This window comes from Tursiops truncatus, chromosome 17, assembly GCF_011762595.2.
Source record: "Tursiops truncatus isolate mTurTru1 chromosome 17, mTurTru1.mat.Y, whole genome shotgun sequence".
Classification (NCBI taxonomy): Eukaryota; Metazoa; Chordata; class Mammalia; order Artiodactyla; family Delphinidae; genus Tursiops; species Tursiops truncatus.
The window spans coordinates 69,446,416-69,473,697 of record NC_047050.1 but is presented as its reverse complement, the minus strand read 5'-3'; the positions used below and the strand labels follow the sequence as shown (position 1 = coordinate 69,473,697).

Sequence of the window (27,282 nt, the reverse complement as noted above, 5' to 3'; positions counted from 1 at the left end):
TCCGATGACTTCAGAGGCTGTCTGAGTCGGCGGTGGTGCGACCTGAAGAAGTCTGCCTTCTCTATCCACAGCTCCAGGCTGCCTGCAGGGCTCTGTGTGGAGAAGAGCATCTCAGGGCTCCTCAGGCCTGGCGGGAGTTACCCCAAGTAGTTAATGCCTATGTAGGGAAGAGCCAGCGTCATAGCCCTGGGGGATGGATGGTGATGTCAGTGGAGACAGAGCAGAGAGAGGAGACGAGGACTTGTCAGCAGGAGGAATACAGAGTCTGCAGCCTGAGGACTGAAGCCTGACAAAGTACCCAAGTTGAGTCTTCACCTAAGAGTCTTCTTCTAAAAGGGGCCATGCCTGGACATCCAGCAGGGGGCCTCGCACTTGACATGGTCAGACCAGCCTTGTGTGTAGATCTAAGGACCACTTACTGAGGGTTCGTGGAGAGTGGAACATGTCCAAAAGAGAATGATCGACATGGCAAAGACACTCAGAAGTCTGTCATCAGAGGCCAGGTTTAAAGAGCATGATTCCAAACCAGAGAAGGGTTGGGTGGTGGGCGTGGAGAGCCACTTGTGAATGAAAGGTAGTGTTGTGTATGTTTCCATAGTAGAGAAGCAAGACAGCTGGGTAGAATTTATGGGGAGACAGGTGTCAACTCCTTTTGGGGAAGGACTTGGAGGCTCTTGGGACCAAGGCCACTGGTGGGGCTTTTTAAGGGAATTTTGCAGGAACTGCAGGAATCAGATGGACATGGGGAGATAAGAAAGTGAGTGTGGGAGCCTGTGATGAATAAAAGGAGGTCAAGGTCAGCCAGCCAGAGGGCAAACAAGGCATCAGTGGGCACCCACCCTGCATGTTGCACTATAGTATACAGTCAAGAATGTGAGGTGTTTTTGGTTTTTGTTTTTTGTTTTTTTGCGGTATGTGGACCTCTTACTGTTGTGGCCTCTCCCGTTGCGGAGCACAGGCTCCGGACACGCAGGCCCAGCGGCCATGGCTCACGGGCCCAGCCGCTCCGTGGCATGTGGGATCTTCCCAGACCTGGGCATGAACCCGCGTCCCCTGCATCGGCAGGCGGACTCTCAACCACTGCGGCACCAGGGAAGCCCAAGAATGTGAGTTTTGTTGCCAGATGAACATCAATGCTAGTTCTACCACTTACAAGCCATGTGGCCTGGGAAATTTATGTAACCTTTGTTAAAAGATAATTTTTTTAAAAAAGTAAACTCATGACTCCTATACATATATAAAATGAACATATGTTAAAGATTTTCTTTAATTCATCAATTAATGAAGGAACCAGGCAAATGTTACAAAAGACCCAAAAGGGAGAAAAACATTCATAGATCAGGACTATTGAAATAAATGGACACCTGGCAACACTGGGTTTTTTTCAAAGGGGAAGGGGAAAGAAATCAATTGAACCTATACTAGACAGGACAGAATCTGAATGTTTAGAGACAAGAATTAGTTGGCTTTGCCTTCTCTTATTTACAATTTACAATTTAGTTATAACGTAGCTCAGAGACAATGAAAGACTAAAGCCCCTAAGGACAAAGAAAAACTTAAGGTAACCTGGGAGGGTATGATCTAAACAAGGCAGAGTTTTCTTATACCTTTTAGAGTCTCTGTTTGCCCATCTTGAAAATGGCAGAGATTGTATATCAGTAGTTAGCTCTGAGGATTAAAGAAAATGATGCATGCCTAGGGCTTCGGTTAAGAATCTGCCTGCAAATGCAGGGGACACGCGTTCAAGCCCTGGCCCGGGAAGATCCCACATGCCACAGAGCAACTAAGCCCATGCGCCACAACTACTGAGCCTGTGCTCTAGAGTCCGTGAGCCACAACTACTGAACCCACGTGCCACAACTACTGAAGCCTGCACACCTAGAGCCCGTGCTCCCCAACAAGAGAAGCCACCACAATGAGAACCACACCACACCACACCACAACGAAGAATAACCCCCATTAGCCTCAACTAGAGAAAGCCCGTGCGTAGCAATGAAGACCCAATGCAGCCAAAAAGCAAAAAGAAAATGATGCATGCCTTGCATTTTGACCAATGTCTGGCACATGACAAGATTTTAATGAGGTACCCGGCAGGCATGATGGTTGGATGGAAGACACACTGTAATAGGAGCCATAAGGCAGGTCTGTGCAGAGGTCTGTGGGCCCAGAGGAAGGCACTGTGATCTCTGATGGGGAAGCCGTGCAGCAGTGGCTTCTGTGCCGACTGTTGATGAGAATTAACAGTGAGCATTTATGTGCCATTTTAGTGGATTGTCTTATTTAATTTTCACAACTACCCTAAGGTAAATATAATTTCCCCATTTTACAGGTGATAATAGTGGAATAGTGTGGTGCACAGACTTTGAGGTGGACCTCACCATCCCCTCTACTGATATACATAATAACATGAAAGCTTAGCACCGTCTTGCTAGAGTCCCCCCTGCAACCTTACTCTCTCCCTTTCTCCCTCCCTCCCTCCTCTCTCCATTTCTGGCTTTAAAAAAGCAAGTTGCCATGAATCCCTTTGGCCACAGAGGGAGCTTGGTCACAGGTTCATCCCCAGTCGAGCTTCTGATGAGAACCCAACCCTGGCTGACATTTGATACAGCCTTAAGCAGGAAACCTAGATAAGCTGTACCCTGACTTTTTTTTTTTTTTTACTGCATTGGGTCTTCTTTGCTGCTCGCAGGCTTTCTCTAGTTGTGTTGGGCTGGGGCTACTCTTTGTTACAGTGCATGGGCTTCTCATTGCAGTGGCTTCTCTTGTTACAGAGCACGGGCTCTAGGCACGCGGGCTTCAGTAGTTGCAGCACATAAGCTCAGTAGTTGTGGCTCGCGGACTCTAGAGCACAGGCTCATTAGTTGCGGTGCACGGGCTTAGTTGCTCCACAGTATGTGGGATCTTCCCGGGCCAGGGCTCAAACGCGTGTCCCCTGCATTGGCAGATGGATTCTTAACCACTGTGCCACCATGTATGCTGACTTTTGACCCACAGATACTGTGAGATGATAAATGTGTGTTGTTTGAAGCTGCTAAACTTGTGGCGGTGTGTCACATGGCATAGAAAACTCATTCATGTAAGGAGATGATAGATATCGAGTAACTTGCCCAGGGTGTCTCACTAAAAATTGTTAGAGCTGTGATTCGGTCACCATTCTTTCTGATGGCACAGACACAGCCCCGATCAAGGCAGGTGCCCACCCCAAGCTTATGTGCTTCTTTGACTACTGACCGGCCAGAGACAGGATTCAAATCCATATGGTTCCGCTCCAGAGCCCACAGTGTTAAGTGGTGGCGTATTCCTTCCAGAGACTGGCTTTCAGCCCTGACCTCACATTATTATCATGTGGGGGAGGTTTAAAAACTAGATCAGCATTGGCTCACCAGAGCAATTAACCTAGGAGATCCCTGGGTTGGGGGTAGCCCATGGTATTTTGCTTTTGAAGATCCACAGTGATTTTAATTCACAGCTGGCTCACAAACGACTGTTCCAGGGCGTAGGGGATGCCCAGGAAACCATACCATCATTACATCTGGGGAGAAGCCCTTTGCTAAAAGATAATTTAGGGAAAGGTGAGGTCACGACTGGCATCATCATTTTTCCATTGAAACACAAACATTGTTTTTAATACCCAGCTCTTCTTGCCTAAGAAGGGGAAGCCTCATTCAGCTTGTACGTGGCTGGCACCAAATATCTTCCCCAAGTGCTCTGACAAACGCTGCTAGACAGGAAGAAGAAAAGACAGAGACAGGTGATACAAAGTCAGAGAAGGAGGAGGACACCTCCTGGAGAGGTCAGAGAGTTATGACACATGAGACAGACAAGGGCTAATGAACGTGAAACCCCATTGCCGATTATCTTCAATGAATATGGGGTGTGTCTAGAAGCCAAAGCACCCACAAGTGGCCCATCTCTCTTCCCACACAGGTAAATCATTCCCATAGTTCCTGAGAAAGGGCCTGTCTGCTTCCTGCTCTTCACCATTCCCCTGTAACTGAACCCCGAGGGCCTGTTTTAAGCCACACTCTGCCTCGTCTGCCTCCTCTCCAGTGGCCTGAAGCCCAGGACATTCCCTGTTGCACCTCCTGGTGCAAATAAGAATCACAAATCTGTTCTAGATCCAGAAGGTGTCTTGGGAGGATGAAACGTGGCATGAACATGAGCTGAAGTCCTGCAATGTGCCAGAACTGTGTGTGCTTGTTCTCACTGATTCTCCCAACCCAACTCTTACAATCGCTCTGAGAGGTCAGTTGGTTAGACCCATTTCACAGATGAGGAAACTGAGGCTCAGAGTCAGCTTGCCCAAGATGGCCCAGGTGGTTGGTGGCAAAGTCTTAAAATGAGATTTCCTATCCTAGTATTCCTTTCCCTCCCCATCCCTCTTTTCCTACATGTCCAAATACATGCAACTTTTGCTCCACTTTCTCAGCCTTCTCCTCAGATAAATATTGTGGCTCAATTTACAAAGTTTGATGCTGGTCCTACGAACTGGGAACTGTGGAGCCAGTGAACACAAGCCTGAGGTAACTCCCAACACCCGTGGCTAGCGAATGGTCTTGCATTTTTCCCTCCAGTGACTGACCTTAGAAATGCGAGGAAGGGGGTCTGAAAGCTCCAAGATACTGTTGGGTTTTGAAATTGTAGCTAATAGCTGGTAACGCCTGAGAACTTATTAGGGTGCTCTTGACTGCCCTCTGTCCCCACACAGTGGCACGTGCTCTGTCCACTTTAATGTCCGCTGGAATAATTGGTTTCCTGATGATGCTGTTAAGTATCTCAAAGGCAGACCTGATTCTTGGATCACCTCTGTACCTTGACACGGGGCTCAGTACGAGTAATTGCTCAGTAAACGTGTATTGAATGAAGGACTGAGTGAGTGAATATAAAATCCAGGAGCATTTAAAGATGAACACGGTACCCAGGGAAGGAAGGAAATTGCTCAAACAATCAGCCATGATAGCTGTTGTTTCTACAAGTGCAGCTGGGCAAACAGATGTGTCTCCGTCATGCTAACGCCGTCATGGGACACACTTTTTTAAAAAATCTCTCTCATTTTGGAAACTTGAAGCCACTAAATGTTTCCATTCTAATGAGATTTTCAGAAGCAGAGGAAAAAAAATCTAGAATAATCAGGGCTTGTGTCATGCTGGGGGGAAAACAGCGAGGGGCCCAGATCTTACTTTGTGTCTCTGTGTTTAGCTCTCAAAAGAAACACTAGAGCCATTTGTAGGAAGGTGCTAATGGAATAAGAAAATATAAGATGTTTACACCTTTTGGTTTGGGTTTAAGAGGACCAATTTTTATCTCTGAATGAGAAAAGTCTCCAGGGCATGGTAAGAAAAGTAATATGCCAATTACACACTGGCATTTTTCCCACTGTCTTCAGCCTGAAGGCAGTTGAAAGGCTGGCTTGGCCCCTATGTAAGTGGGAAGGTGAATGCCTACTTTGGGACAATTTCAGAGCTGTTGAGAAGACTTGCTCCCTTTTCTCCTAAAACCTCTGTTGTTCAGCTGGAGCTCCCGCAAGAAGTAACTTAATCCTGGGCGCAAGGCTTTATTCCCTTTTAAAATGCAAATCCTAGGTGCCATCTTATACCTATTAAACTAGCAAGTCAATTAGCAAACTGTATGAAATAGTCAGTGCTGGTGAAATTGGGTGACAATGGGTGCTCCTGTGTTCCTGGGGACAGTGTAAAGTGTGTGACCCTTCAGAAAAGTATGAAGAATCCATTCAGAATATCTGAATGTATCATCCATTCAGATGTTCAAAGCCCAGATATTCTAGAGTTTTATTACGAGGAATTGGTTCTAAAGAAGGAAAAACTTCACGCACAAAAATATTTACCATCGTGTTACTTATAACAATACAGAACTGGTAGCAACGTAAATCTGAATATCCAGCAATAAGAGAGTGGTTATAGATATTTCAGGGCACTGATATCGTAGAATGCAGCTCTTCCATTAAACATGATTGTTTTGAATATTTTATAGCTAAGTGGAAGAATATTTATGCTTTAATAAGATAAAAATGTAGACTGTGCTGCTGAGACAAAGCAAATATTAAAAATTGTGTGTGCCTGTGTCCTTGGGCTGCAAAAGGGCAGGAGAAAATGAAAATAGTTGATTTATTAGGCTTAGAATTGAAGATGAGGATTCCTTTATTTTGGTCTCCATTGTTTGCTTTAGAAGGTCTTCTGTGAATTGAGACTTTTAAACCAAGAAGACTGGAGATGCACAGAGGAAGGTATCTGATGGTAGGCGTGCACAGGGACCAAGAACCAGTGAGGAGATGGGATGCTTTCGATCTGCAGTGAGAAAGGCAGAAGAAAAGGCTATTATTGGGGCAGCTGTAGAGGCTGGAAGACTATGGGAACAGAGGTGACTTGGAGGGGAAGGGAAGGGATGTCCTAGAAGCACATGCTTAGACTCTAGGCTCTGAATTTCAAGCCCCAGCCAATTCCTTGCAAAATATCCTTATGCCCAGATGGAAGAGACATGAGGTGGGACTGGAGAGAAAATGCTAGCCTCTACTGTGAACCTTTTAAGACATGCCCCTCTCCTTCTGGAAAGTGGGAGGGGTGAAGGGGAACCATGCAGCCTATTTGCCATTCCTCCCATCATCTTGTCACCTTCCACCCTCATGGATCCAACCTGGATCTCTTCCAGCCTGGTCCTTTCGGGGGTTTATGGAGGCTTCATTACATAGACATAATTGATTGAATCATTGGCCACTGGTGATGGAACTCAAGCTCCAGCCCCTCTGCCCTCCCCAGAGGTCTGGGAATTGGGACTGGAGGTTCCAACCCTCTAATCACTTGGTTACCTCTGCTGGTAACAGCCCCCCATCCTGAGGTGCTTCCCAAAAGTCACCTTCACTAACATAACAAAAGATACCTTGATTGTGCTACTCACTAAGGAAATTCCAAAGGTTTTATGAACTCAGTACCAGAAGCTGGGACAAGACCGCATATATATTTCTCATTATATATCCCAGGCTAACCGCATAGTAGGTGCTCTGTAACCGATTGCTAAATCAAGCATCCTCGTAGGGTTCAGCATCGTTCCAGTGGCAGAGTGGGTGTCTATGGAAGGATGGATCGAGACCTCAAAAGTACTGCCCGGAGTCTGAAACAAAGAATATTTTGTTCACGAAGCTGACTGGACTTTTAGTTGAGGCTTACGAATTTTTAATTACACCTTTGTTTTTTCATGCCCACTCCTGCGGCAAAGCCAAGGGAGCACCTACTGTTTCTCTTCTGATCTTTCAAGGTTCACTTTCTTGATTTCTTTTTTTTTTTTTTGCGGTACGCGGGCCTCTCACTGCTGTGGCCTCTCCTGTTGCAGAGCACAGGCTCCGGACACGCAGGCTCAGCGGCCATGGCTCACGGGCCCAGCCGCTCCGCGGCATGTGGGATCTTCCCGGACCGGGGCACGAACACGTGTCCCCTGCATCGGCAGGCGGACTCTCAACCACTGCGCCACCAGGGAAGCCCCACTTTCTTGATTTCTTGATGGCAAGCACCAGCCAACCCCATCCAGCTCTCTAATACAATGTGTCCTGTGACAAGGTCTTGAAGAAATTATGAAAAATTCCATAAAAATGGTCCTGGTGAGAGTGGGCCATGTGGGAATGTAGCTTGTATTGTATCTTACCCAACCTTCCAGGATCAGCTGTCCTACATGGGCATGAAAAAATACTGTAACTTTTTTTCTGGGGGTGTATGTGCACATGGGAAGTTCCTTACGATGATACACTACTGTCGACATGGTTGAAAGTTGACAGAGGATGAAATAACACCATTGGCAGCAACATGGATGGACCTAGAGATTATCATACTAAGTGAAGTAAGCCAGACAGAGAGAAACAAATATCATATAGCTTATATGTAGAATCTTTAAAAATGGTACAGATGAACTTATTTATAAAACAGAAATGGACCCACAAACATAGAAAGCAAACTTATGGCTACCGAAAGGGAAGAAGGGGGAGAGATAAGTTAAGAGTTTGGGATTAACAGATACACACTACTATATATAAAACAGATAAACAACAAGGACCTACTGTATAGCATAGGAAACTATACTCAATATTTTGTAAAAACCTATAAAGGAAAAGAATCTGAAAAAGAATATAGATAGATAGATAATGAATCACTGTGCTGTACACCTGAAACTAACACAACATTGCAAATCAACTATACTTCAATTGAAAAATAAAAGAAAGAAAGAAAGAAAGAAATTTGACAAAGGAAATGGATGGGAGTCTGTGTTCTGGGCACTGGGAATGGCTTGAAGGGGTTGCAAGTTACCAACTTTCACTGGTGCTTACCCTCCATCTGCACTGGAATAGCAGCCTCTGTCCCATGTTATTTACACTGGTGTTTTATTAGCCTCATTTTAGAAATAAGGAGACTGAGGTTTCCAGAGGCAAGACAACGAGACCAAGTGCACATGGCTAGAAACGTGATCCAGAAATCGAAACCAGATTCTGCCTTCCCACTAAGACCTTTCCTTTTCTGATAAGCCAAGTTGTCCAAACGATGCTTGGCTCTGTGTGTGTGGAGGTGGGGAGAGATAGTGGGTTAGGAGGAACAGGGTGAGAGGAGACGGGGGCAAAACGAAAGCCTTTCTGTAGAATTGAAATGAGGAGTTGGGAAGACAGGGAGGGTGGGGAGTGATGGAAATGAGGCTGGGGGAAGATTGCTCTGGACTTTCCAGGATGGATTGGAGGGACGGGAGTAGAGGGCTGTAGGAGCCAGGTCAGGAGACCACCTGGAGTGATGCAAGAGAAAAACGAGGTAGCCTTTCTAAGGCGTCAGTCCTAGAGACGGAGGGAGGTCGACCAGATGTCTGATATTATTTCAGAGGAAAAATGGGCATAATTTGCTAAAGGATTAGTATTCCTGTAGGGGTGGAGCACAGCTGCAGCATAGGAGTAGGGGGGCTCCCTGTATCCTGGTGGGGGAGCCGGGATGGGCACCTGGCAAACCTTATCTCACTGAATACTCGTCACAACCCTGTGAGCAGCCCTTTGTGCCTTCCTTTCCAAATCTTCCAGTAAATGAGCTGAAGCTCGGAAAGATGGGGTATCTTGCCGGAAGTCATGCACCCCACAAGGAGGAGGATCCAGATTCAAACCTGGGTGCCCGTGATGGTCATATCCAGGGAGGAAGGGCGTAAAGCCTGGGGCACTTGGGAACACATAGGGTTCCTGATGCTTACCACTCTGCTATCCGAGGGGAGCCCCAGGAAGCTTCACTGCATGAAAATGTGGGAGCTTTAGTTCCTGTGAAATAAAAGATGGGAAATGTTAGGAGATGCAAACAAACTCGGGCTGTAACAGGTCCAGTGAAAGCAGAAGGTCTTAGGCCAAATAAACCCTGGACCCACACCAATGCCTGTGCCCTTCTGGTGCTGGGGACACGGGATCTACCTCCAGCCCCTCAGACATCCCCAGAGTCCTATCGTGACCCTTGTCCTGTCCAAGGGTTTGTCCTAAAGGACTTGGCTGTAAGACAGCTTTACCTACCTCTGCTTTGTCAATTCTAAATGCATGTTTTTCCCATTTTAACATCTCTAAAATGAGGACGTGGAATACAGTCAATGGCTGTCATAGTTTAACTGTCAGTTTCCCTTTCTTAGTAGTTTATACGATTATAATGGGTCTTACAATTAATTGTGTCTGAGAGATAATGAAATATAGTGTTTCTTGGTAGAGTTACCCAAAGATGATATATGTGAGATGAACTCCAGATGTCTTATAATAAGAACAGTTGCTTCCAGTTATTGAGAAATTGCAAATTTCCCAGGCACTTTATTTTATGGAATATTGAAAATAACAGTCATAATAATAATACTAATTGCCAACATTTATCAAGCACTAGCCTAAGCACTTTATTAGCCCCATTTTACAGATGGAGAAACTGAGGCACATTTAGTCCTCACAACAACTCTGTGAGGTGTAATACAGGCATACCTCGTTTTACGGTGCTTCAATTTATTACACTTCACAGGTGCTACTGTTTTTACAAATTGAAGGTTTGTGGCAATCTTGCTTTGAACAAGCCTATGAGTGCCATTTTTTTCAACGGCATTTTCTCACTTCCTGACTGTGTCACACTGACTGTGTCAAACTTTTTCATTATTATATTTGTTATAGTATCTGTGATCATTGACCTTTGATGTTACTACTGTGACTCACAGAAGACTCAAATGATTGTTAGAATTTTTTAGCAATAAAGTACTTTTTAATTAAGGTACGTACATTGGTTTTTAGACATAATGCTATTGCACACTTAATAGTCTACAGTATAGTGTAAACATAACTTTCATGTGCTGTGGGAAACCAAAAAATTCACGTGACCTGCTTTATTATGGTGGTCTGGAACCAAACCTGCAATATCTCCAAGGTATTGCTACATCTGCAGTTATCCCCAAAATGAATGAGAGACATTGAAGGATCAGAGGGGTTGAGTTACTTGCCCAAAGTCACACAGCAGTAAATAGTGTAGTCAAAATTCAAATTCATTCCATGTCTGATTCCCAAATTTAGGGTCCCAATTATAAATATTTTGTAAATGGGTATGTACGTTGGCAAATTGGGAGGAAAGTACCAATTGCTGAGTGCTGAGTACTACCAGCCTGTAAGCATCTTATATCTGTTATCCCACTGAATCCTGTTGGCAGGTAGGCACTTCATCCCACTCTATAGATCAGGAACCAGAAGCCCAGTGCTGAGGCTGGCCTTGAAACCCTGATGTGTTTGGCTCTAGGGCCCAGGCTGTTCCCTGACAAGAGGTGCCCATGACACTTGGTCAGGTCGTGAAGTTTCCTTGCAGCCTAAAGTAACACAGTCAGCGCCATCCACAAATATGCTTCTGGGGCAGAAACGGTGCCTTCAGACAGAGCTGCTGATTTGTTTAAAAACCATTAGTGGGCTTCCCTGGTGGCGCAGTGGTTGAGAGTCCGCCTGTCGATGCAGGGGAGGCGGGTTCGTGCCCCGGTCCGGGAGGATCCCACATGCCGCGGAGCGGCTGGGCCCGTGAGCCATGGCCGCTGAGCCTGCGCGTCCGGAGCCTGTGCTCCGCAACGGGAGAGGCCACAGCAGTGAGAGGCCCGCGTACCGCAAAGGGGGAAAAAAAAACCATTAGTAAGCAGACAGGATGCTCAAGAAGAAATGCATTGTAACATACCATGAAACTCAAATAGATGTTTCCAGAGACAGATTCACCATGAAACTAATGAAGCTTAAACTGCAAGCCCAGTGCTATTTTTTATCATAACTTGTATTCTTTCCCCTAAGTTTGTATTTCTTTTCTTCCACAAACCTGGATGGATGTGACCCTATTTTATTCCCCTAATCTTGTTAAATATTCTGTCATCTATCTCAACCACGGTGAGATTAAATCCTTTACTTTCAGTTTTAAATATTTTTTTCTGCCCTGCAATTAGGCATATCAGACATCTTGAGGTGGTACCGATTGAATTCAGTTGCCCTGGGCTCTTAGTTTAAATCAGAAGTTGGGAAACTTTTTCTTAAAAAGCTGAATAGCAAATATTTTAGGCTTGTGGGCCAAATGGTCTCTGCTGCAGCTACTCAGCTCTGCTGTTGCCTCACAGAAGCAGCCACAGGCAATATATAAACAAAGGAGAGTGGCTGTGGTATAAGAAAATTTATTTACAGAAGTACCAGCTGGCTGGACTTGAGCCCAGGGCCGCAGTTTGCTGACTCCTGGTTTAGATGGTCAAAACCTGCATCTGCGTTACGCATCTGTAAATCTACAGATGGATGTGGACAGGATATACACAGATCAAGATATAGATACAGGTTTGTCTGTGGTTCTTTGTGAATATGATTTTCTTGCCTCATTTCAAGAACAGGGAAGTTTTTTTAGGACAAAATGATTTTTTCTATATCCCATTAAAGTCATCTTTTTACTCTCCTCTGTGAGCATAAGATGAGAAGGAAGGAGGTAAGAAACTGGCATCTGATGAATGCCTGGTAATTACCAGGATTCCAGGCAGTTTACATATGTGGTTCTCTTTTCGTCCACATGACCATGCCATGAGGTAGGTTTAGAGGGTCCCTTATTCCACAGTTAATAGGAATCAGTGAATATCTACTTAAAGGGAATCTGCTGAAAATGGGGACCAAACTTCATACTAAACAGTGAAGGAAATTTCTCATTAGTACGTAACCACAAAAATATAATTAAAATACAAAAACATGTTTATTGTATCTCATAGTTCACAAAATTGAGGTTATAATTGCAACTATGCTCTAATTTTTACGATGAAAAAGGACTCAATTGAGTGTTAATTTGAGGTTATATTTTCTTTGCAAAAACTAGATGATGATACAATATAACTTCACATTTTATTTTCTCAACATTCTGGGGGAAGGATTGTATGGTATTTTTCCCACTTTGAAGTATCGGTTGACTTGTCTTTTGTTGTTCCAGTACGATTGTCACTTGTTCATGGCTTTGGTGTATTTAGAACAGCTCTCCATCATCATATCCACCAACTTCATGGAATCCTACATCCTTTGTAAGCTTTGCCTTTTCACTTTGCAGATGGTTCACATTGTACTATTGGACGCTGTACCTGATAGGGAGGCAGAGACTGACGTTCAAGGCCGTGATGCCCAAGGTATAGGCTGTGTTAAATCATTGAGGATGTGTGTGTGGAGACCTCATTAGAGAAGTGGTCTTTAGTTATGAGGATTTTTGCTGCCCTGTGCAATCTCTGAGCTACGCAGACTGGGATAAAGAAGAAGTTAAGGAAGATCCCTTGATTTGTCACTCCTGTGTTGTCGATGAGAAACTGAGGTTCAGAAAAATAAACCTGCCCCAGGTCATCTGGTTTCTAGGTGGTGAGCCAAGATTCAGATCCTGGTTAACTAGTACTGGCTATCTATTACTGCATAACAAGCTGCCACAAAACTTAGCAGCTTAACATAACACACGTTTATCATCTCAGTTGCTATGGGTCAGGAATCCAGGCGTGGCTTACCTGGGTCTCCTGCTCAGGGTTTCTCACAAAGCCTGTGATGAAGGTGCCAGCCAGGGCTGGGGTCTCATCTGAAGGCTCCACTGGGGAAGGACTCTCTTTCAGGCCCCCTTTTGTAGCTATTGGAAGAATTTTGTTCCTTGAAGGCTCTTGGACTGAGGGTCTTGGTACCTTGCTAGCCACTGGCGGAAGGCCACATTGAGTTCCATCCCACGTGGGCCTCTCCAAGATGGAGGTACGAACACCTTGCTTCATCAAAGCCAGCAAAAGAGGGAGTTTCTGGTGGTCTAGTGGTTAGGATTCAGCACTGTCACTGCCGTGGCCCGAGAACAGAGATCCCGTAAGCTTCACAGCGCACCACCCCCTCCCAAAAATACAGCCAGCAAGAGAGAGTCTACTAGCAAGGTGGCAGTCACAGTCTTTTATAACCTGACTCCAGAAGTGACATGCCACCTTTACTGTATTCTGTTGGTTAGAAACTAGCCATAGGTCCCAGCCAACTTTCCACAGAGGGAATTAACCACATGTGTGCATAGCAGGAGGCAAGATTCACTGGGGTCATCTTAAGATCTGACTGTTAACACTAGATTCCAAAATCTTTACTCTTCTCCTTTTTGGTACTGGTTACCAGGGGAGCATGGTGGATGCTTACACCATGAAGAAGAAGCTTAAAATATAACCTTACATCACTTTGTAGCACCACTACCTTGGAATGCGTTTGGATGTTGACTAAAAATGCTTTGTCGATAACAAGGCTTTGCAGATACGCCAGTCCCTAACACAGTGCCTGACACACGGGAAGCACACTGCAGATGACGAAACGAATGCCATTGAATGGGGAGAGGGGATTGGGGGCCAGATTGACTTTAACATCTCAGGATGTTTCAGAGATATGGCTTGTTCTGGGGAGGAGAAAAGGAAACACCCAGAGATGGACTGTTTCTCTCCACGGGCTTGGTTCAGATTCCCACTGTACCTGCCACTCAGCATGGCCCAGGAGTCCTGCTGGAGCCGGAAGTACAGAGCTCATGACTCCTGTCTCTAGCCTATAGGGGGAAAAGAGTATGACCTGCCAGCCCTAGGATAGCATCCCCTTTATCAGGAAGTGTAAAATGAAAACCAGGGTACTGGAGAGGGCATGTTGGTGGCACTGTTAATGGGACTGTTGTATATTTCAGCTGGTGATATGATGAGGGGGTCAGAGGCATGGAACAGAACCGCTTGGTCTGGGGAAGGCTGCTAACCCTGTCCGCAGGCAGAAGACTCCAACCCTCCCACCTCCCCAAAATAAATGTGGCCTCCTTTAGGGGGGGCTGGATGGACCTGAGAACGCTGACACCCAGGGTCCCTGCAGAAATAGACAAGTGATGACTCAGGCTTGGTGTAGACGGTGCAGGGCATGGTGGCACTCAGACATCTTCTTGCCAGGGCTTCTTCCAAGTTCTAGTTGATTTCCCTATTCTAAAGAACAATCTCAGGTCTGAAGAGATGGCAAAAAGTTCCATTAGCCACATGACACTCAGCCACAGGCCCGACCCATCCAAGCTCAAATTCACTCCTGCAGTAGCTAACACGAATCGGCCTCCGTGCTGTGCCGGGCGCGGTGTCACATAGCCTCCGAGCGTGGCCTTGTGTGCTTCTCATATGCACAACAACCCTGAATCAGGAGCTGTGGTCATTCCCACTTACAGATGAGGAAACAGTCTCCTAGGGGGTAAGTGACAGAGTTGAGGTCTGAACTCCTGAACCCAAGTCTGTGCTTCTGTGAAAGCTCTTCCAGGCCCTCCTGCCAGGGTGGGCTGGAGGCCTGAACCCACAACAGCTTCCCTCACAGGCCTTTTGGATCTTGTAACCCACTCATTTCACAGATGTGTACACTGAGGCCTGGGAACAGGAAAAAGCTTCTTCAAGTGCCTACGATGAGTCCACCACAGAGCTAGAAGTAGAACTCAGGTGTGTGTCGCTTCTTCAGAATCGCTTGGGCTGGGCACTGAGATTCTAGGAGGCCTTGGGGCTGACGCGGAGGGAATAAGGAAGCCCCTGACACACAGTGGGCGCTTTACCTCCGGGAATTTCCATGGGGGATCGGTAGGATCCTGATGTGGTCTGAAGGCTGTAGCTTCTGCTGGAGAGCAAGGATCAGGGTGGCAGCCGAAGATCAGGACCTGTGGGCTAGCTGTGGCCTCAGCACACCTGCCCCGTCAGAGGGGTCAGTTCTGCTGCGCCTGGCTAGGGAGCGTGATGCTACACATGCCCGTTTCATGGCACATGGATGGGGGGTGTAAGGAGGAGAGGCCAGCGGTCAGCCGCCACCTTCCTCCCTCGGTCTAGGGCCTTTGGTGAGCTGCAGGTACTCGGAAGATGCCTACCAGGACCCAGGAACCAGCCGCGGTCTCAGGGAACTACGTGGAAATGGAATTGAGCTTTTCTCCCCCAAACTGGAGTCCAGAGGAGAGGGGAAGCTGAACTGTGGGCCTCAGCCCTCCCCCTCTCTGGCTGGCTCTAACCTGGCCTCGTTCCCTGCAGAGTCTCACCCAAGTCCCCGTGACCGCTCTCAGCACAGGGTCCGGTCCCAGCAGCGCTGCCCCCCGCTTCCTTCCTTTGGTGACCCCGCTGCCTGAGCCTGCAAGCTGTGTCCCTCATCTGTAAAATGGGGGCACAGATATAACGGTGACAATGCCCCTGGCTGGCATTGCTGCTGTCTGGGGTAAAAGAGAAAATGATGTGCTAAGAAAACGACCAAGTCAATGCTGGAGTTTTCACCCTCTTGGGCTTACTTTGAACGAAGCCTGGGAGAGGATATTTCCAGCAGGTCCGGCTTTGTTCCTGTCAGGGGATGCCCAGCTCGGGTGAGAAGAGGTGGGTAGGAGATGGTGTCTGGCTTAAGGGTATGTCAAGACCCTTGACCTTAACTGGCCTCATTGGCAAAGACAGCCAGGACCCTGCAGACAGAAGGACAGCTGTTGACTCTCCCCAAGACTTCAGCAAGTCCCAGGAGGGGGGTCGGGGGGAGAAGTGCTAGGTGAGGAACAGAGGGGAGAGGAAAAGAAATCAGGAGAGAGAGGGCAGTGAGAGGAGTGGAGTGAGGGAAACAGCCAAGGCTACAGAGGAGGAAACCACAGTGACAGAAGAAGTAACCGAATAATTGGTGAGGCATTGTGGGGGGTGGGGGGTGGGGAGAGAGAGAGAGAGAGAAAACAAGATGAGAAGGGAAGACCCTGGCTAGCCACACCTATCTGGCTTCCATCTGTGAGACTGATCATTTGGTCCTCCTGTCTGAAATCAAGTTCATATCTTAAAAATAAACTTTACTATGCAAGAGACCAAAGGGTGTTTCCCCTTCTCAGGTGAAAGAGGGCTTCCCTGCTGCCTTTCGCTTTATAAATTAATCATTGTTTTCAAATCCCAGCAAGTAAATTCCCCAGGTTGCCGGTGCTTTTAATTCCTGGAGATGCCAGGAAGTGCCACGTTCCGCCAGGTGTTTGCTGCCCTCTCCTGGCTGAAGCCCGGTTCTGCATGCCCCCTGCAGGTGGGAACCACAGTGACACTGCGTTTTGGTGACAGGTTAAGGATGAGTTATCCCCTCACCTGGCTCTAAAATCACAATTGGAGCTGAAAGGGACTTAGGTCTCTAGCCCCAACCTCTCCCCTAAGCTTTAGACTTGAATTTCGACCAGCCTGCTGAATATTTCCACTTGGACCTCAAACGGCAGGTGTGCAGCGTAGCTTATCTTTGCTGTCGTCCTGGCCCCGGGGCACATACTCTTGAAGTCTGTGAACACCACACGGTCCACCCTGTCACCCACCAACCCCCGTGAGCCTCCAGATGCCCCTCCTGCCCAGCCTACACATCCCAGTAGTCGCAAGTCCCGCTGAAACTTCGGAAGGATTCTGTCTCATGGAACCCTGTCATCTCTGCAGGTCAGTCCATGACAACAGCTTCCTGACTGCTGTCCTGTCAGAGAGCAGTCTTTCTAGACATAGGTGATACGGGTGTGGATACTGATGATGATATAGATACAGATATAGATGACATGGAGGTGGATATAGAAATAGATAAAGATGATATGGATATGGCTATACCTACAGATGTAGTAGATATAGATCTTCTGCAGAATAAAGTCCAAACTCTCACTTGGCCAACAAAACTGTTCATACCCTACTCTGGCTTGCCCCTCCAGGCCCATCCTATATCCCTTGCCTTCTATTCCAACCACAGGGCAACTGCTCATCTCTGAAATTGTTTTTATCCATCCTCTAAACACATATGGGTTCTTCCTAAGTGCCAGGCTTTGGGGTAGTCACTGGGACACAGAGAGGAACAAGATAGACCACCCTCAAGGAGTGGAGCCTCACAGACCAAACACACAAGTGCAGCCCAGACATCATCTGAAGAATGAGGGGGTGAGGTGGGGCTCTATAAAAACTGGATGCACTTGGTACAGATTCCCATCCACACTCTTAGGTTTCTGTTGCTGCCTAACAGATTGCCACTAACTTAGTGGCTTATAGCAACACATGTGAACCGTCTCACAGTTTCCATGGGTTAGGACCCTGGGCATGTGTTAACTGGGCCCTCCTCTTGGGGTCTCACAAAGCAGCAGTCAAGGGGTGGGCTGGGCTGGGCTCCTTTCTGGAGCTTGGGAGTCCTCCAGACTCACCTGACTGTTGGTCCTTGTGGTTGTAGGACTGAAGTCCCACTTTCATGCTGGTTGTCAGGTTTCATGCAGGGCTGCTTTCAGGTCCTAAAAGCCACCACAGTTTCTGGCCTTGTGACCCTCACAGACCCTTCCCGACATGGCAGCTCACTTCAAGGCCAGCAGGTGATTCTTGCTCCATTCAGCTAAGACGGAGTCTTATCTAAAGTAACATAATCACAGACGCGTCTATCCCATTGCCTTTGCCACATAATGAAACCTAATCAAGGGAGTGACATCCCATCACCTCCGCCATAATCTCTTGTTAGAACCGAGTCGAAGGTTCAGCCTGCACTCAGGTATGAGGATCATACAAGGGCGTGGCTCGTTTGGGGTCACTTTATGGCATGGTCACCATGCACACACCTCGTAGACTCTTCCCAAGATTCACATGCATTTCAAGTACAGGACTGTGGGTCGAGTCCCAGAATCTGCCTAAGGACTCTTGTTCCTCCTGAATTAGTTTAGCTGTGGGACATCAAGCTTTCCCTTCTCCCCACACATATCCCTACCCAGGCCACAGGCTCTAGCCCCATGTTCAATGCCCGGTAAAGACAAAACCACTCCATAAGGCCATGGTTGACGATTGTCTTTGCAGGACCACGATCTTGTAATTTTAGCCAGTCTTGTACCTAACACCCTTTCAGCATGTGGCCATATCCTCTCCTCTTTGTCATTCCCGGCCCTCAAGACCAACCCCCCCCCCCCCCCCCCCCCCCGCCGTCTCCAATTTCTGGCTACTTTTTCTTACTGAGAGGTTTAGCAGTCTTGTGCCTTTAGGGTTGCAACTTCCACCTCAACTGGATCAGTAAAATGTTTCACTAGGCAAAGGCAGTTCCTGCCCTAGGATGAATTCTCAAGTTGGGTGTTAAGATAGAGTGCTTTATGTATGACACAGTGCACAAACGATTACAAAATGATAATGGGTTAGGATCAGTACTGGAATAGAAATGCCTTAGGGTGCTCTGTGATCCTAGAGGAGGGATCACATGAGGAAGCCTACAGGCAGCAGCTGGGAGGCTCTGGAGGCAAAGCCATGACCGGCACTGTCAAGGTATCAGCAGGAAGATGAAGGGGCGTGTGTGGGGAGCGGGCAGGGAAGGGGAGAGTCGAGGCAGACACCGGTAGGGTAAGAGAATCTGAGGAAGTGCTGTGATTCAGTACGGCCCGCCTGGGTGTGGGAGAGCAAGAAGAGATGAGGCTGTGAGGAAGGCAAAGCCAGATCATAGAAGGCTCACACCCCTTGCTAAAGGAGAAGATTGAATGGGGTTTTGTGTCCACAGTGCCGAAGGGTCCATACTCCAGGTCAACACATACAATGGGCAATGTCCTGGATAAACCGAAACATATGGTCAACCCTAGCTAAGCCTCACATATCTTTCCACCCCTTTGGCCACAGCCTCTGGCATGCTTCCAGTGTTGTGCTCCCAAAGCATGTGGTGGACACTCAGATCATAACCTCAACCACACTCTCGTGCGATTATTTGTGCTCTGTTTCCCCCACTGGACTAGGAGAAATGATGGCTAGGTTTTATTCATGTTTGTACCCTTAAAGCCATCTCTCTGCCTAGGACAGAAGAGGCATTGATATTAAATCACAATAAAATAGTAGCTAACATTTAATGAAGGCTAAGTATCTGTCAGGCATTCTTCTAAGCCCATGACACAGATTATATCATTGAAAAATTGAGAGCACAGCACTTTTATTGGATCCATTTTACATATGAGAAAATCAGGATGCAGAGAGGTTGTGTCACTTGCCTAAGATGACACAGCATGAGAGGAGGGAGAGGATTCTAATCTAGATCTTATCTCCAGAGCCCTTGAATGAATAAAGTCAAGTCTTGAGAGAGCAAGAGTATGCATTTGTAGAATCGTCTAAGAGCACGTTTCCCAGAGCCCGTCCGGCCAGGGATGCGTGTGTGTCTGGGCAGGCACCAGGCATCATTTGCGTGATCTTAAACAGTGGACCGAACGACTCTCCATCCGTTATCTCCTGTGGTCCTCACAATAACTGTGATCTCTAGGCAGGTTCGTTATTCTCATTCTATGGACGTGATCACTGGGGTTCCCAGAATCAGTGAGCTGCTCAAGATCACATACCAGAGCCTCTTTCTAGTCCATATCTTTGGACTCCAAACTGTATGGTCTTTTTACTGACAACACAGTTGTCCTGACGGTAATGATTCCTTCTGAGGAATTTCTTCATTGCTAAAATGGGAATGATCATATCTACCTTGGGAGGCGGTTGTGAGGATAAATGAGCTGATAGATGTAGCAACTGCTCACTAAAGAGTGGTGGGGGGTGTTGACGTTTTTACAGTTGTCACTGTCATCATCATCGTCATCATCACCTGAGAAGATTTGGGATGAAGAGAAGGCAGATTCCAGCTATGGATCAGGAGTCATGAATTTAAATAAAATGGCCAAACACAGGAGGGAGTTGAAAATCTTGTTTGGGTTCATAGGCAGGGTTGGAAACATGGATTCAGGTCTGCAGATCAGCTGCACTGTTGATCAGAAAATGTGATCAGGAGGGATCACCAAGGGCCGGAGCCAGGACTCTGGTCCAGTCCAGGGCCCGGAGCAGACATTTCCAGGCCTCCTTACATCATGGTCCTTACTGTCACACCATGAGATCGCTTCCTGTTTGTCTGAACTCTGAGCTCAGGAGGACGGGATCCAGCTTATTCATCATTGAATTTCAGCTCTGTCCCCCAGTGCCTGCCATATAAATGTTGGATGGATGGATGGATGGATGGATGGATGGATGAATGAATGAATGTACAAGTGGGTACCCACTTACACAAACCAAAAAAGCATGGATTGGAACCTAGCAGGGCACAGAGCCAGATTACACAGAGCAGGAGAGCTTGGAGTATGTGACCCAGCCTCCTGCATGGACCCTCGCTTGTAATTTCCCTCTTACACACCCAGGGAACCTGGTGCTGACCATTGAACCAAAGACTCTCCACCAGGAGCCAGGGAGAACCCTTTTTCTTTGCTGAAACAGGGAAGCGTGCACACACACACACACTGTCCCTCCACCGCCATCATCACCCCCCTCACACACAGGGAGTTTATAAACATAATAATCTCAAAGGATTGTTTGCAGTTAGCTTCTGCCTGAGGCGGGGCCATGAACCAGATGAGCTCGCAGTGACTTTTCAATGAGCAACAGTGCATCGCGGTGGCTTCTGTTCTTTCTAGCAGGAAGCACCCTTGGTAATTTCAAAATCGATTCTGAAGGCCCCCAGTTGAAAGAGGTTGTTTCCTTTAGTAACCATTGACTGTCAAAAAAATAATAATAATATGAAGATATGGTGACAGACGCCATCACCGAATTTATCAATCGTTGGATGAATTTGTCTTTATTCTAAGAATGTTTTCATATATTTGAGAAACATAGACCTATATGTGCAGGACACATGATTGACATATTCATATTCCCGTTGATTTACCAAAGCTTGCGGTAACTTTGGTTTTTCAAGGCATCTGCAGCCCTCCAGGGCTGGGACCCGTTGATCTAATTCAAATTCTCACTGTTTCCACTAACTAGCTGGTAAAGTAAAAGTTATGCACATTGCCTCACCTCTCTCAGCCCTGTTTTCTTTAACTGGAGCACTAATTCCTACCTGCCTTTCAGGTGTGTTATGAGGTTAAATGGTGTCACGGATAAAGCACACACCTATGTCGAACGGATGCTGTAGCTTCATCCCGTCTGACACCTTCGCAGTCTTGCCTCGGCGCAATCCAAGACTAGACGCTTCCTTAGTTTCCTTCTTCCTTCCCCTCTAGGTTCCTGATTGTCCTTGGGTGCTTGATTCTGGCCGTCCTGACCACCTTCAGGGAGTACGAGACTGTTTCGGGAGACTGGCTTCTGCTGCTGGTGAGGAGGCGCCTGCCCCGTGGTGCTGTGCTGTGGGGGTAGATGCTCTGGTGGGACCGCCAACGATGAAGACAAGGAGGCCTTGGGTGCAGTTCTGCCCAACCGGTTTTGGCTTCCTGGAGTCTCTGGCCAAGTCCAGGCCCAGGAGAAAGCATTGGTGGATCAGTGGCTGAGGTCTGCTGGGGGCACAGGTGGAGCAGGGAATGGCTGGCCTGTGTTATTCCAGGTTAGAGATAAGGGGGCATAAACAAGGTCAACACAAACACCAATACCCACTGGTTAAATGATAAAATACAGCTTCCCAACACTCTGACAGTAACAGAAAGGCATGTTTCGTCCCAACCCTTCCTCTGCTTTTCCTCCCTAAACCCTGAGGATCTCTTCCTTCAAGGCCAAGCAACAAATCCCATTTCTGCATGAGCACTCCAGGACCTCCCTTCTGGGCCTCTGCCTGTTTTTACTCTCCAGTCTGTATCCCGTGGTGAGGCAGAGAGAGCGTGCAGTTAGAATTCTCTGGCAAGTTACCTAACACCCCGACTCAGTCTCCTCCCACCCTCACCTAAAAGATGTAGCAGTGTACGGTGAGGGGCACAGGCCAATAGGCTGGTGCAGCCTCCACACCGGGCCAGGAGGAGGCTCCCAGGAAGGGCTGGATCCTTCTCCAGCTGGCCTTTTGAATGACCACGCCTTCCTGGATTAGGATCAACCCACCTCTCTAGGGTGAGGCCCCACCCCCTGCACAGGGAAGGGATGCCAGCCCCCAATCAGGGTTTACGAAATAGCAGAACCTTTGCCTCCCACTGAGCTAACCAGTGTCCATGGTGCTGGAATCAGCAGGTTCCTTCCAAGGGCAGGTGTTGACAGTCTACAGGGCAGATCTGAAGCTAAGACCTGAGCAGATGACTCCCGGGAAGCCATCCAGTTCCAGGAACTAAGTTTCGAGGATTGCTGCAGCTCCCCAAGGGCCCCAGGGAGGTCACCAAGCAGTGGGGGCGAAGGTGTCTCCATCTGACTCACAAAGGAGGCTCAGCAGGGAAGATGCAAACCCGCTGTCCCGGGAGACGCCATAGCATGGTCCTGACGGGCTCAGAGCCTGATCACCTGCCTGGGATTCCTTCTTTGCCACTTTTGGCCTTGAGACATTTGTTCAGCCACTCCTTGCCCAGCCTGGGTTTTTCAAAATACAAGATGAGGGTCATATTATAAAATACTTCCGGGTGGTGCCTGGCCCAGGAGCTGTGCTCAGTAACCGTTGGCCACGATTAGCAATACCAGGGACCAGACACCGGCTGGGCAATATCATTGATTCCTCTCCTTCCAACCCAACTGAACTTCTTGGAGGCTTTTAGTACATTAAAGGGATTTTTTAAGAATGATCCATTAGAACAAAAACATAGAAAAAAGGCTTAATGTTAGAGACAGTTAGCACATCAGAGTGAAGACAGGAACTGCCCTAAACTGAATGGAGGTGATCAGCCTGTCCTACCCGCTCTACCACCAAACCAGCAACAACAGAAATCCAGCTCTTCAGAACTTACGGACAGAAATCGCTAGTTCTGGACAACCGGGTCCCGGTTAATGTGTCTCTCCACATGTGCTTCAACGCAGGAAACATTTGCTATTTTCATCTTCGGAGCCGAGTTTGCTTTGAGGATCTGGGCTGCTGGGTGTTGCTGCCGATACAAAGGCTGGCGGGGACGACTGAAGTTTGCCAGGAAGCCCTTGTGCATGTTGGGTAAGCCCTGACCCCGAGCCCGGGGGTGCCTCATCCCCTCTGTTGGTGCATTATTTCTCTGAGGCAATTTTAAGCAGACGCTGTTCTTCTGGGAAACCATGCGGCATCGTGGGGGCCCGCCCCGCCTCTGACCCTCCCTTCAATCCTCCAGCAGGTGGAATTCCTGCCCCCGTGGCTTCTCTTTATAATGAGTCCACAGGGCAGGAATTCTTAAGGCGGGTGGGAGACACTCTTGGCATTTGGGTCGTGAAGGAGCCACAGCTCGTTGCAGGATGTGGGGCAACCCCAGTCCCTGGAGTAGTAGCACCCCAGTCACCGTGACAGCCAAACTGCCCGTGCAGTTCGACTGGCCCCGGTGGGGATGGGAGGCGTGACACCATTGCTGGTTGAGAATGACCTCTGTAGGGCCGCAGAGGTAATTCTTCCATCCTAACACCCAGTCTGGAAGAATCTAGCACCTGTGACCCCCCTCGCCACCATAATGCTGTGTCCTGACCCACCTTGCTTTGGAGAGGTGTCATGGAGACTCCTCCATCCAGGTGTAGGCATTTTGATAGCAAAGAAGGTGGAAGCTCTCACACACACCTATTGGTGCACCCCACCATGTTCCCGTCTGAAGGTCCTACTAAAGTCATACAGTGACAGGACGAAATCTACCTGCAGTGATGGTTAGGAGTCTTGTAGCTTCGACTTCCTAGGGATGGTTAAAGTCAGAGGATCATAGAATGTCAGGGCTGGAAGGGACCTTCAAAAGCGTTTGGTTGAAGATGCCCTCCTGTCTGATGCTCCAGCCCCCTTTGCAGCAGCCTTTAAGTGGTCCCCCAGACTCTACTTGCATACCTCCAGTCACGGGGCGCTCACCATCTCTCGAGGGTATTCATTCCATCTTAACTCCTCTGACTGTCTTCAGATATTCGAGTTCAGCCATCCTATTCCTCCCCTCCACTCCAGCAGTCTCCTTTCATTGGGAGGGATGTGCTTAGCGGCTTCAACTCCATCTTATAGCCCATTTTCTTAGCATCATAGACCCTCTCCTCTGAGCTGCTGCTTATTCCTCACTCCCCTTTTAAAAAGTGACCTGCCGGGACTGGATACAGCCCTGTGGGTACAAATGACCCAGCCAGGGAGGAAGAGCTGGACCCCTCCCCTGTCCTAGGTGCCAAGTTCTCTCCGTGCCTCCTGGGGCTGTGTTGCCGCGTTTGCAGGTTGCCTCACACAAAGGACAGGTACCACCAGCCTCACTGTCGGCTGAAGCCTCTCTTCCTTCTTCCCATTTGCTGCTGAGGTTGGAAATCTGAGGGTTTTGTTTATTGCTTAGAATTTTGAGTGCAAGGAGGGTGGGTGTGTGTACGCACACGTGCACACGTGCAATTTTGGAGCACTTGGTAGTTACTGGGTTTTTTTCACATTTTTTTTCTCTCTTCCTTTGTCCTCTTTCCATGTCTATCTACCGTGTCTGAGTCCTTTACAGCTGCTATAACAGTACACCACAGACAGCGTAGCTTATAAACAACAGAAATTTATTTCTCACAGTTCTGGAGGCTGGACATCTGAGATTGGGGTGGCAGCATGGCCGGGTTCTGGTGAGAGTCCAGTTCCCACTTCCTAGACAGCTGTCTTCTTGCTGTGTCCTCACATGATGGAAGGGGCGAGGGAGCACGCTGGGGTCTCTTTCATAAGGGTACTAATGCCATGCATGGGGGATCCACCCTCATGACCTAATCACCTCCCAAAGGCCCCACCTCCCAATACCATTACACGGGGGGTTAGGACTCAACATATGAATTTGAAAGGACCCGAACATTCAGTCCATGGCAGCCCCCAACTTTCCTTCCCCTTCCTCTTTCCTGTCTTTCTTTTAAGTCTTAAGCTGACTTCTTTTTGGGGTGACCTATCCAGTGTGTGTGTGTGTGTGTGTGTGTGTGTGTGTGTGGGCAGGGGGTGGGGGAGATGACTTTGTGATCGACGGTGCCCAGATTCAGAGTTTCCTGCCAAGTTAGAGGATGTCATAGCATGCGGAGCCCGGGCCCCTCCGGAACAGGGGCGTTCCCCGTGGAGCTGTCTCCACTATTCCAGGATTGTACCGGAGCTCCAGATCACGTTCCCCTGCCCGCCTTCCTGGAGAGACAAGGCTGGGCCTCAGCCTCCACCATCCTTGCTGGCCTCTTTCCTGATGTCGCTGCATTTTCTCTTCTACTCCTCTCAACTTCTCCCATAACGTGGCCCCTGTGGGAAATGTTGCTTTTCTCTGTGTGTCTGACAAGAGGCTGGTCATCACGTCCACACACATCATGGCCTCCTTGCTCGAAGCAGCCTCAGACCCTGCCATTTTGGGCGTGGATGGGTCCCTCTGGGCCAGAATTTGCTGTCCTGTCAGAGTGTCATAGACTTCAGTCACATTTACCCTGCACCTAGGTTTTGTTTTCTCTTTTACAAACGTGATAAACGGGTATCTTTGCACAGATAGACTGAGAAGCCTGGCCAAGGATGTAGACCTATTGGTATCCAGGTGTCTGAGCACTACTTTTTCCCAAAGCGTAGGCACACCTGGGAGGTACTTGGACACGGTGGAAGGAGTGCCAGCTTTTTTGGCAGACGTACCTGGTGTAGATCAAGGAGCCTAATCCAAGCTGGGCGGCAGCACAAACAAAGGTGTAGAGGTGTGAGAGGACACTGTGGGCTCAGCAAACCACACATGCTTCCAGAAGGTTCCCAGGGGCTGGATCACAGAGGGTTTTCAGAAGTTTGGACTTTGCCCAGTGGATAAACATTCCTACAATGTGTTCCCTGGAATCCTGATGCTCTTGCAAAACAAACAAACAAAAACAGTTCAGACAGGTCAAAATCTTTGGAGAAAGGCTGGACTTCATTGGTAAAATTGAGAGCCACAGGGCCTATTAGCATATTAAAGGCTCTGAGAAGTCCTGCAGTAGCAAAACCTGTTTAATTGAATTTTTTTCAGATTTACTTGATCATGGGATCCTTTTTACTTGCTTAGCCCCCTGCAGTACAGTGGGGGGATAACGGATCCGGGAGCTGAGGGGAGGGCATTGAAGGGAATAAGAAAGAGACCAGGGCCCTCTTTCTTCCATCCTCAGCCATTTAACTTCAGGAGCCAGCTTGGCCCTTTCAGAAGTGCCTCATCCCCTCGGCCTCTGCTTCCACCAGTCACAGCTCTGGTAGACGTTTCTAGGTCACCTCCTGACAGCAGCATCCCACTTCTGGGGTGGGCCCAATGTTTTCCCACAGTCTACCCCAGGGCCTTCTCTGAAGCTGAGGGAGGTCACAGGCAGTGGAGCTGGTGAGTGTGGGGACGTTACGACCCCCTCAGCCAGCAGGGAACAGGATCTGGAGGACAGATGGCCCAGCTCCCATCTTTCAGAGGGACAGTGGTGGGAGGCGTTCTGCCTACAGCTCAGAGGCTCCAGCAGCAGCCTTGACAACATCCCTTGCACTGGCCTTTTCCCCGCCCCCCTCTCCCCTCACTTCTGCTTCCTGAGATCATTTCTCATTAAATCAGCCACAGCCTCGTCCCTGGCTCAGGGGCTGTTTGCAGGGAAAACCCACAGTAAAGCAGCATCTGAGCTTCAGGCTTCATCTCCACCACCTGGGCAGCCCAGATCCCTTCTCGGCCAGAGAGGGGCCCCCAAGTGCCACTCCCGGAGGGCCTTGGAGCTTCACTTCCCTAGGATTTAGAGTGAGCGTTGGAGTCCAGCAGGCCTCCTGCATCCAGTCCCAAGTCGGCCACATCCGGCCGCGTGGCCCTAGGAGGGCATTCACGCTCAGAGCTCCTGTCTCCTCACCTGTCACGGGAGAACTCGAATCATGTGCGGTCCACGTGACGATTTAACGCAGCAGCGTTTAGCTTGTGTTCGTCTGCCGCCGACTGTGACGGCTCCCGTGCCTTGGCCTGACCTCCTTTCCCCCGCCCCTGCCACCCTCCGTCCTCT

General features: G+C 48.3%; 1 protein-coding gene across 1 annotated transcript in view; it reads left to right on the top strand.

The window, feature by feature from the left end:
• The window catches only part of KCNQ3 (potassium voltage-gated channel subfamily Q member 3), a 291,828-nt gene that overhangs the window by 216,575 nt on the left and 47,971 nt on the right, over positions 1 to 27,282 (top strand). Inside the window, exons 2-3 of the mRNA XM_073794769.1 lie at positions 21,507 to 21,597; positions 23,206 to 23,332. Of these exons, the coding sequence (XP_073650870.1) occupies positions 21,507 to 21,597; positions 23,206 to 23,332 (218 nt within the window). The remainder of the gene's footprint in view (positions 1 to 21,506; positions 21,598 to 23,205; positions 23,333 to 27,282) is intronic.